This window comes from Crotalus tigris, unplaced genomic scaffold (genome assembly GCF_016545835.1).
Source record: "Crotalus tigris isolate CLP2741 ecotype Arizona unplaced genomic scaffold, ASM1654583v1 scf7180000017601.7605149639:7615979, whole genome shotgun sequence".
Taxonomy (NCBI): domain Eukaryota; kingdom Metazoa; phylum Chordata; class Lepidosauria; order Squamata; family Viperidae; genus Crotalus; species Crotalus tigris.
Genome location: NW_024096505.1, coordinates 3135441 through 3147445, shown reverse-complemented (window position 1 = coordinate 3147445; position 12005 = coordinate 3135441). Strand labels below are relative to the sequence as shown.

Sequence of the window (12005 nt, the reverse complement as noted above, 5' to 3'; positions counted from 1 at the left end):
TCATTATAAAATTCTTGAAAATAAAACCTCTAATGATGTACCTGGATCCTAAATGTGATTCCCAGGAGAGGGATTAACAGCAGTTACCCTGTCTAATTTAATTTTTCAGATTTGTTCCATTAAACAAAGGAATTATGCTTTATTACAAAATCTCTATCCTAGTGTGTTCCAAGGAAAAAGATCTTTTTTCAGTGGGTATAAATGATTGAAATGACATCTTTATCATTCATACATCAATATTCTTGATGAGAAAGAATAGCAGTTCTTCCTCTTATCCTTCAAGGCCATTCGCTCTTCCTGCTACTTCCAGGCATCTATTCTCATGCTTCATCTCCTAGCCTTCTGCAGAAAACCAAAGTGCACACTGGGATCAGTGCATAGGGAGAGGCTCTTTCAAACTGGTGTTTGAGTAAGGCTGGGTTCCATTAAGGCTGGCCAATTTCTTCCACGAAATATTTCTATTTATAGAATCAAAGCTGCACTAAGATCTATAAAGACAGTCATCTTATGAGAATTATGAGATATACTTTGAAACAACTTACCCCCAACTTTTCTACCAATTGTCACAATCAGACTGATATACATAGAGACACAGATAGATTGTCAAGCCCCAGATAAGGTCAGTTACAGGCAGTCCTTGCTTAACATCCATTCATTCAGTGACTGTTTGAAGTTATGAAGTTATGAAGCTGGAAAAAATAGATTTGTGACTGGTCATTGAACTTATGACTGCCATAGCACTCCTATGGTCACATGATAAAAATTTGAGCCATTCGTATTTATGATCACCCCACTGCCACCTCAACCATCCTACTAACTGATCTTCAATTCCATCAGTTCCTACCTCTCCCTCCCGCATCCTGCCCATGCATGGAGAGGCACTGCGCTCTGAACTTCTCAAAGCACTGTGACTCTACAGCTGCAAGGGGCCCTCACACACCCTTCCCACCCAGCAGCAGCTCTTCTGTGCTTGCACCTTACCTTGCCACCCAACTGCACATGTCTGCACACCCTCCCCCACCTGGCAGCAGCCACGCCTAGCCATGCCGTGTCTCACTGGCCACTTATACATGCTCCTTCAGCCCTGCTGCACTCAGCCTAAACCTCACTGGCCACTCGCACATTCTCATGCATCACCTTCCACTCGGCAGCAGCCACTAATCTCTCTGCTGGTTTACATCCTTGCAAACCATCTGGTACTTTCAACTTCCAGTTCGTTTCCCACTGACTTTGCTTGTTGGAAGCCAGCAGGAAGTTGTGAGTAGCTCCTTGATTAATGATCTGCAATTCTCAGTTAATAATGGCAATGGGGACTTCTAAGATTGCTGTTGCTAAACAATGCAGTCGCAGTCATGTGACATTGCCCTTTACAACATCATTGATGTTGTAGAGCTAGAAATTGATGTTCCAATTAGCACTGTTAACTGAGAACTACCTATAATGTGATATTCAGAAATATCAGACTTGGAAATTATTTGAAGGGAAGAATTCCATGAAGTTATACAGTCTATAGATTAGGGAAACTGAAAACAACATCTCTGAATTCAGTGGCAAACTACTCTTACAATCCTCTCTCCACAATCCTCTACATGTATGTATGTATCCATCAGCATATGGATTAGCAGAAACTGAGTTCAGATCAAAGGAATATTTATTGTATGTTGAAAGTATTTGTATTTATGAACTTTATTATGATGTTATCACCTGGAATTTTAGCTTTATTATTAGCCTTTTAATAAAGATGATATAAGCATTTTAGCATGCCACACATGCTTCCTCTTGAAGTTCAGAAAACCATCTCTTCTTTTTAGCCAAAGACATTTTTTAAAAATTGTGCAATAGTCAATTCATAAGCTAAACAATAGGGAATAGTATTCTGGAGTCCTTGAGTGTTGCAAGCATTAAATAAATAAGCCTGGACAGGAAACATAATTTTAAGAGTGTCTGTCTTTTTTATGTCTAACTCATGTCTCTGTTATTTGATTTGTTAGTTTCTGACACATCACATATATCATATATTGTTTCTGTACCTTATGTAAAAACTTGACTTCCCTTAATAAACAATTTTTGTTTTACCTGAATTGGAGATTCTTATTTTCAGGGGGGTGAAAAGATTCTTATCAGGCTCTTATCAGCTCCATGCCAACCTTAGAGTGCCTCAGTTTCTACGTAACAATGTTGGGGTTATAATCCTATTTAGGGGTCTCCATGAAGGAATGGGAAAGGGTCAAAAAATCAAGATGGTAGCAATGATGTTGTGATGGAAACCCAGTCTTTTTTTTAAAAAAACAGGTTCTGCATGAGACACTTGCAAAAAAAAAAGGGCAGGGATTTGATCACCTGTATATATAGGTTTCTGGTGTAAATTGCCAGTTTGGAGGTAATAATAATGGAAAACACCAATAGCTAGGGTGGAACGTAGCAGGTTAGAAAATACATTAATGTAGCTTAAAAGCATTTAACTCTTGTAAATCCCAAATATTTTGTATGGAATTAGGCACTGTGCAAAGCCTGTATAGCATAGGTTTCCCATATTTTAAACAGATCTATGGATGAAAACTGTAATAATGTATAAAGATTTCTTTTTCTTTGCCATCTAATAAGACTCCTTTCCACTCACCATATTTGACCCTCTTTTTTTCTTCTTATTTTGATAATGTGCTTTTTAAAGAAAAAAGAAAAAAAAAGAATATTATTGTGTCCTGAGTCTGGAGAAACTATTTTGTGCTGACACAAGCTTCTACCCACTATTTTAGGCTGCCAGGCCCAGATTTCCCATCAGGAGGCTCTTCTCTTCCTGGGAGAGGAGAAAGATGGCTTCCCCTGTCCTGAAGAGACTTAAAGCGACTACAAAGAAAGTGGGTCTTTCACTGTCTGAAAAGCAATGAGCAAGACATTAGAGTGTAGGGACAGATTGTGAGAAGCAAGGGTGGGCCGGGACAGAAGTAAAGGCTTAGTAGCTTGCAGAGATGGGGCCTACTGTAAATAGGCCTGAGGGGAAAAATTTATGGAGCTAATCTTCTTGGAAAATTTTACTTAGAATTTCACTGAAGAGAATCAGGGGGAGGAGTGCAATTGTGGCCAGTATCTTCTATAAAAGAGATGGTAAAACTATACAAATATTCTGTTTTCTTTTAATGTTCAGGGTGACAGGTAGTCCTTGATTTACAACAGTTCATTCAGTGACCATTCAAAGTTACAATGGCATTGAAAAAAGTGACTTATGACCATTTTTCACAATTACAATCTTTGTAGTATCCCCAAGATCATGTGATCCAAAATTCAGAGGCTTGGCAACTGGTTCATTGCTGTGTCTCAAGGTCATGTGATCATCTTTTGCAGCCTTTTGACAAGCAAAGTCAATGGGGAAGCCAGATTCACTTAACAACCAGTTTAATTAACTAATCAACTGCAATGATTCACTTAACAACTGTGAAAAGAAAGGTCATAAAGTGGGGCAAAACTCACTTAACAAATGTCTCACTTAACAATAGAAATTTTGGGCTCAATCATGGTCATAAGTCGAGGACTACTTGTGTATTCCTTTCTGATATTTTTTTTCTTTTGGGGGCTTGTTAGCTTCATTTTAAAGCCAATTGTATCTTGTCAACCATTGAAAACTACTAAAATTAAACCTTTACATTTTTTTGGCACAGTTTTAAAGCTATTCATTAAGGAGGAGGATGAAAAATTCATGTTTGCATTTAAGATGCAAGTTTTAAATATGCAGATTGTTTCAGGATGGGAAGGACAATATTCATATACATGCAAGGGATTCTTGTAATTATGTTTTTCTGGTATATATGAAAATATATGTTGTGTGTAGAATACAGACATTTAAATAGAGATCCACCTTAAAAGGCCTTTAATATAGAATAGAATAGAATAGAATAGAATAGAATAGAATAGAATAATCCAGTTACTGTCCAGTTTCAATCCACTTACTCTAAAATTGAAGGAATCAAGTTTGGCTATAGCTCCCACTATTGGGATAAGCAACTCTTGTGCTCAATAAAACTTACTGAACACATTGATTTATTTTATGTTTGTGTGTGTTTTGTTTGAATCTAGCAAGACTCAACAGTGAGCTATATTTTCTTCTTACAGTAAAAATGTTAAAACACAAATATGTTATAAGGTAACTAATTGTGGTATAAAATAATAGCAATAAACATTAATAAGAAGGAAACTTAGGCCATTGAAACAGTACTAGAATATCTTTTAGAGCTTTCTTCAGAAGCCAAGTTTTCTCCTAAAACATAACATGGTGGAAACTAGTCTGATCTTGTGTGTAAGCTATTACAAAAAATGGTTCTGTTCTGTCTGTGTAGAGAAGGGACCTGGAATGAATCTATTATGTGTGATCTCATATGAAGGGCAGAAGACATCTTTAAAGCCATATAAAGCTTTAAAGACAACAACCAGCACTCTGAATTGCACTTGGAAGCTGGCTAATAATGATGGTAGTCTTTCACTTCTGTTGCTAAGCTAAGTTGTTAAGTGAGTGACTCCTGATTTTACAATTTTTTTAGTTGCTAAGCAAATCACTTGAGTCATTAAGTGAATTACATAATCGCTAAGTGAATCTGGCTTCTGCCATTGACTTTGCTTGTCAGAATCTGACTGGGAAAATCCCAAATGGTGATCACATTATCCTGAGATACTGTTACCATTATAAATACATGTTGGTTGCCAAGTGCCCAAATGTTGATTTCATGACCTTCCGAATGCTCTAATGGTTATAAGTATGATTACAGGTTGTAAGTTACTTTTTCAGTGCTGTTGTAACATACCCACACACAGATACCCACACACTTAAGAATGGGCTTTCTCTGTACCCCATCCCCACTCCTGTCCTGTTCTCTGACATTTCCCTAATGATGCGATTCTAGCACCATATTTTGTTATTTTTTAAAAATATTTATATTCTCATAATTCTGTTAATATATTGCTTTGTTTAGATTTCAAATTTCCATATTGCAATAGCATTTTTAATCAATCTGTATATACCGTCCATGTTTTTATTGTTTAACTTTACATTTTATTGACCATTTCATCACCATCAGGAAAATGGTTTTGAAGAGTGACAATTAAAATGGTTTTAATTAATTAATAACAATATATGTATGTATATGTATATGTGTGTAAATATTAATTTTCTTCTTTTTCAGATTTCTTTCAAGAGACAGTTTCATATTTATCTTCTTTCATTGGTCCTGGCTTGTTTGATCACAATCATCCTCTTGAATTGTTTTGTCACATTTATTACGAAGAAAAGCTTTTTGGAATTGCCTGATATAAATTGCCATAGGAATCCTCCATTCCTAGTAATATTGGTGTCATCAGAACTTGGTGAGAGAAAGGCTCGGATGATAATTCGTAAAACGTGGGGAAAAAAAAGAGTATTAGCTGACAAACTGATTTTAACTTTTTTTCTCTTGGGAAATAATTTCTGGCCGTATAAACCATTTAATGTGACTGTGGAAAGCTTACATTATAAAGATATAATCCAAAAGAATTTTATAGATTCATATAATAATTTAACATTAAAGACTTTAATGGGCTTTGAATGGATTCATAAATTCTGCCCACAAGCTACTTTTGTGATGAAAATTGATTCTGATATGTTTGTGAATGTGTATTATCTGATAGAACTTCTTCAGAAACGAAAGAGTACTACCCAGTTATATACAGGTTCTATAAAAATTAATGAAAAGCCAATAAGGAATCCAGACATAAAATGGTATATAAGTGAAGAGGAATATCCAGAAAAAATTTACCCACCCTTTTGTTCAGGAACTGGTTATGTTGTCTCCTCTGATGTTGCTAGTCAAGTTTATATAGTTTCAAAACAGATCACTGTTCTTAGGTTGGAAGATGTTTTTATAGGTATGTGTGTTGCAAAACTTAAAATCCAACCTGAAAAACTTCATTCAGAACCTGTCTTTTTTCCAGAAAAAGTTATTTTTGATCCTTGCCACTACAAGAAAATTGTTACAAGCCATTTTATTACTCCTAGTCAAAACCTTATTTATTGGAATGCACTGGAAAGACATATGGATGAAAAATGTTCAAATGATCAAAAACCTTTACAATTAGTGTATGAGACTTATGACAAAACAGCTTGGCAAACTTGATTAGAAGCATGCTGTAACTCACTTGCACAATGGTTCTGTTTAAACATCAGTCCCATTGAGTTCATTTGGATTGCCACCTATAGTTTTGCAATATTACTGCATGTTACAGTTCCGATTGATGAAAGGTTCGCTTACTATAAAGATTATAAACTGCGTTCTATATTTATTTAAATAGCACCATTGCTGCGTACACAGAAAAGTTTTTCTTTTAAGTATTTTGAAATTTTCCAGTAGAAAGACAAAGTTTTATTTTCACTGAAGCTTGTAAAGAAAAATGTCAACGGGATAGGTATTGTTAATTAAAGTGTCAGCAAATGTAGAGATTACCAACATTTTAGCAGAAAATGGATGCAGACATTGTATAAGGTAATACAGAAAATGAAATTAGTGTTTTGCATGAAACCACCAACTATTTCAGAATTTTGGGTTAACAATGGCCAAGAAATTGTGATCAAAAAAATTATAACCAAGATTTCATAGAAGCACTGTTGTTCCATGTTTGTCAAGTTCTACATTTTTGTGTTATTATAATATGCTTCTGTAGAACTTAAAATAAATCAAATAAACAAATAAAGATTTATTTATAAACTGAGACTTATTCTTTGCTTTATGTATAAAATTGTGTAGCTTTTTCAAATGATGTGGCTATACTCTTTATTTTTGGAAGTATTTTTCTTCAAAATTAAAATTAACATAGCTAACCTTTTATCTGTTTGTCAAATCAGAGGTTTTGGATAGCAGATGTTCACTACACTGAGATCTCTTGTTCTTTCAAGAAAAAACAATGTTGAAAAACAAACCTTCCATTGACTGTAAGTAAAACATTCCATACAGTTTCTTCATATCCTTTGGAAGCAAAGAGTTCTATGCAGATATTAAATCATAAGAGCTCAAGTAAGGAGTGTGTCTCTCTCATATAACTCACTTTATGTCTTTGACTGATATCTAGCAATTAAACCAGTACTCAGGAACACTTTTCTGAGTTTCTGCTTTTGGTAGCCTAACCTTATTAGCTGTCCTACCTTATTAACTGTCCCACCTTTCACTTTTGTCTTTAGCAAATCTAAAATATGATTAGGATATTGACCTAAAATATTTTAGGAAATCTCTAACAGATGTGGATCCCAAATTTTCCAGAAACCCCTACAGATACTGTATTTGTTTAACTCAGAATATCTCTACTAAATCCAGCTCCAAAGTGTCAAGAAATATATCTTACAAATTTTTCTTCAAGATACCTAAATTGATTTTAACAGAATTATCCCTATTTAACATTGCACAGAAGATTTCTATCTTTACTAAGATTTGCTCCAAGATATCTTAAAATTATTATACTTTACTCAACTTGATATGGTTAAGCCACAAGATTCAAGTAGTGCTCCTCTAAGTTTGGCAAGCTGTTGACTTATTCCTCCCTAATCCTGTGGGATGCTAGGTATAGTAAATGTTTGCCACCACATCCTATTGCATGAAGAAAAACCAGACAAGAGTTGATATTTACAGTACTATAATGTTGGTAGATGATTTGTAAAACAAACAAAATAAGAACTTGTTTCTTGTTAGAATCTGGCTTAAAATTGGTTACAAATTTGAAGTTGATTAGAGGGTTAAATGTGAAAAAATTGACAATCTATTACCACTCAAGGGAAGGAAAAGGGGAAGGGAAGGAAGGTTTTTGAATCTTTCTCTTGTATTTGAACTTGTCATACCATCCATTGTAGAATTCTTTAATATTTTATCAATCTCACAAAGAGTGGACCAAGAAAAAGAAAGATGCTGAGGAAAGCGGAAAGCACCAGGATACCCTGACTAAGTGAAGAACATCATCTATTCTCCAGCATGTAGAGGAATGTAGACTCCAAAGATGGGTTGATTTAGTCTTCTAGCCCAATCAGACCAAACAATCAAAGTTGCCACGCCTCTGCAGGGTCTGACCATGCCCCAGTTTCGTTTGGTCTCAGCCCTGAAGAGACATGAGAATTTGGCTCCTAATTTAGATTCAGAAAGGTAGTTATTGCCATTCGTGGTTTCTCTATCCTTTTTTTCCTTCTCCGTGAGTTTCCCTTCTCCGTGAGTTTTTCAGAGGCAGACAGCTGATCGTAGATTGCTGCCTCCTCATTACAATCCACCTCCTCCACCCTCTCCCAGGATCTTCGCTGTGAATGCGAAGCTTTAAACTACTAATTCTCAGCTGAAAACTGAAATCACCTTCTTAGGTTTATTACCAATTCAAACAACCTGCGGGTGCCATTTTGAGCCTCTAGAAGGCTCGATCCTCACAATACTCAAGTACTTTCTTGTTACTGTTGATTGTCAGCTGTAAATTACCCCCCCCCCCCAAAAAAAAACAGCAGGTGAACTGTTTGACTAAAAGAGCTTATTACCAGATTACTTGAAGGAGAGGATCTTTTCTCTCAGCTTGTTTTATCTCTCATTAGATCGTCCCGGCCGCCATTTTGGGCTCCGCCCGATCGCACACATTAAATTGACTGCTTTGTCCTAATTACAGCCTTTTCAGTCACAAAGTAACTTATTTATTTGGTGATTCTCCCTAAGTGGGGGGGGGAATAGGAGTTCTAATTACATTCCTTTAGATCTTCATTACCTCGTGCTTCAGCTGCTTAATAGGCACCATCTCAGGTTACCTAGTGGACATAGGGAAAATACCTTGAGTCTCTCACTCCATTTTATCTGGTAATATTCCAGACTGTGTGACTTATCAGTACCATTTAAATATCCAGTGCCAACAGATTGGACGGCTGCTTGCCTTGCCTGTTTTCCGCTGTCTGCATAGTGGTCGGCACTTACTGTCCTAGCTGTCACTAAGTGAGACACGAGGGTCAAAAATAAAAAATAAAATAAAATAATAAATAAATAAAAATCAATTAAAATAAAACAGAATTAAAATAAACAAGATATATATCTATATTCATATATAGACTTATCTTTAATTGATATTTGATACCTTTTCGGCCAAATTGTCTCTATTACAGTGGGCCTGAAAAATTGAACGGGGAGGACAGCCCCTGAGCGTAGTGCGGCTTATATCGCATAGTGACTCCGTGCTTAATGGCGGGCCGGACCTCACAGACCCTCGTGCAGGCCTGTACCACCCAGGTGGGCCGTGGCCTTCCTTTCTCCTGCAGATCAAGGGCCGATCCAGGGATCTCCTGGTGAAAACCTGCCCTTTCTTCTCCTGCAGAACAGGACTGATCCAGGGATCTCCTGGTGAAAACCTGTCTTTTCTTCTACTGCAGTACAGGCCAGATCCAGGGATCTCCTGGTGAACACCTGTTGTTTATTTCCTATTGTTTATTTCAATATGGCGGATAACACCGTTTCACAGGCTTCCACCTCCAGTGGAAATATAAAACGCAAGCCATCCAGTCTGGATACACCTGCAAAAGCCAAGGCCAAGGTCAAACGGACCTCTAAGGCTGATGACAAGCAAGCAGATAGCAGACATAGGGCGCTGGAGCAACAATTCTCCAAAGCCCAGCGGCAGACAGGAGAGACGCAGCTTATCCCCTCACCTCCTCTTGCATCCACATCAGGGGAGCATCGACCTTCCCCTTTTACACAGGCTTGGTCTCCCGAGCAGACCCTGGACCAGGGTTCCTTGCTGGGATATGAACGGGACCATCTGTCCCTCTTTGACCGAAAATTGAGATTACAGGTCCAAGATTCAATTCCAGCTGCTGAGCTAGGACCTTCCTCAGTGTCTTGTGGGTCTCAGGGGGAGATTACTACAGTCGTCCCTCCCCCAATCCCTTCAGCATCTTTCACGCTGATGGCGGCGGTCTTCGGGGCCCCGAACATCCTTTATTTACTGTCCAGCTCCAAGCCATGATCTCACAGGCGGTGGCTCAGGCAATGGTGGCTTCAGGGAGGACCATTCTGGTCCAAGGACCGTCAACCCCCCCTACGCCCACGGAAACTAGGCATCCCAGGGAGTATGTGATCTCAGATCACAGTTCTCCACCTCAATCTGAAGGGAGCGAGATATCGGATTTTTCCGCTCAGATTCCGGAAGAAGGCATGTGGTCAGATGGGGAAGACATTCAGGCGGAGGCTACTCCTATGGTAGGGGTGTTTAATCCAAATTCCTTCTATCCTCTTTTACAAAAGGCCTATGTCACTGGAAAAATTGAACCCGTGAAACCACAGACGACCGATCAGGACTCTGGACAGAGTTCTGACCCACTGTTTCTGGAACCAGTCAAGAAGAACCTACAGATACCTTGCCCCCCTATGTTTCTCAAATCCATTCAGGATCAGTGGGGATCTCCTGGAAGTTTCTCTGCTCTTGGGGGATTAGATCGTAAGCTCTTAGATACGGTCCCTTCCCTCAACGATGTCCTCGAAGTTCCGAGTGTAGACGAGGCTCTCGCCCCCATACTGTCAGACACCAAAATCCCAGGAGATATGTCGGAGGCCCTTAAGGCTGAGGACAAGAAGTCTGAGATTTCCCTCAAAAGGACCCATCAGGCATCGGCTTGGGCTATAAGAGCCTCAACATCTAACTCCTTTTTCGCTAGAATTGCATTAATCTGGCTCAGGGAATTACAGGCCAGATTATCCCCAGACGAGGTAAGGGTTCACCAGGATGTCACTAAACTAAGGGCCGCACTGGAATACATGGCGGATGTATCTCTGCAGTCGACCAAATATTCGGCTTGGGCCATAGCTTCCAATGTGGCCGCACGCCGGTTGTTCTGGCTAAAAAAATTGGAAGGCTGATACCAGGCACAAATGGAGAGTAGCTGTGGCATCGTATCAAAAGGGTCGCCTTTTTGGAGAGGCTCTCACTCCTTATCTGACTGAAAACAAAGAAAAGTTGAAAGTACTAGCTCATGTTGTCAAAAAAACGGGCAGACGTTTTTCTCCATACAACCGGCGTCCGTTGTTCAAGTCTGGCTCAGACCGAACTACATGGAGCGGGTATCGGCCCTTTCAAGCAGGGCCAGACTGCTCATCAGACCGGTCCGGCTACAGAGACAAGCCAAAGCCACAATTCCAGGCTAAGCGGCCCTTTCGCGGCAGAGGAGCTCGTCCTTTCCGAAAGTCAAAGTGACTTGAGGCGGATTCCTCCCATTGGCGGAAGACTGGCACTATATTTCCACAAATGGGAAAGTACTACCACAGACAATTGGGTTCTAACCACTATCAGAGATGGACTGTCTCTGGAGTTCCTCACACTCCCCCCTCGGCACTTCATCTCCTGCCCCCTATCCAGAAATCCCATGAAACAAGGTCTCATGGAGGAGGCCATTTGTCATCTGTTAAGCATAGAGGCAATAGAGCAGGTACCCCCAGATCAATGGGGACTGGGTTTCTACTCCATCCTGTTCGTGGTATCAAAACCCTCAGGAGGATGGAGGGCGATCCTAGACCTCAAGGCTCTAAATCGGTACCTAATTTACCAAAAATTCAAGATGCAAACTCTTCATTCTATTCTGAGCAGTATTCGGCCAGGGGATTTTCTTACATCCATAGATCTGACAGAAGCTTACCTGCACGTTCCCATACATCCAAATCACAGGCGTTTCCTCAGATTCAGGTATTCCAACCATCACTATCAGTACAGGGCCCTGCCATTTGGCCTATCATCAGCTCCAAGGGTTTTCACCAAAATCCTGGCGGTTCTCACTGCACAGCTCAGGTTGGTACCAGTCCGCGTTCAGTGCTACTTGGACGATATCCTAATCCAGTCGTCCTTGACACTGAACGCCCATTCAGACGTGGCACTGACGATCAAGACACTCCAGGATCATGGATTTATGATCAACTTCCCAAAGAGCCATCTGATCCCAACAAACAGTTTGCTCCACCTAGGCACAATAATAGACACCGGCCAGTGCCGAGGTT

General features: G+C 39.3%; 1 protein-coding gene across 1 annotated transcript; it reads left to right on the top strand.

The window, feature by feature from the left end:
• The first annotated feature begins 2253 nt into the window (after nt 1-2253).
• Nucleotides 2254-6625, top strand: LOC120319255 (beta-1,3-galactosyltransferase 5-like). The gene is made up of 3 exons (XM_039367917.1): nt 2254-2380; nt 2757-2858; nt 5172-6625. The coding sequence occupies exons 2-3, from the start codon at nt 2814-2816 to the stop codon at nt 6135-6137; spliced, it is 1011 nt and encodes a 336-aa protein (XP_039223851.1). The 5' UTR covers nt 2254-2380; nt 2757-2813; the 3' UTR covers nt 6138-6625.
• Nucleotides 6626-12005: the final 5380 nt, after the last annotated feature.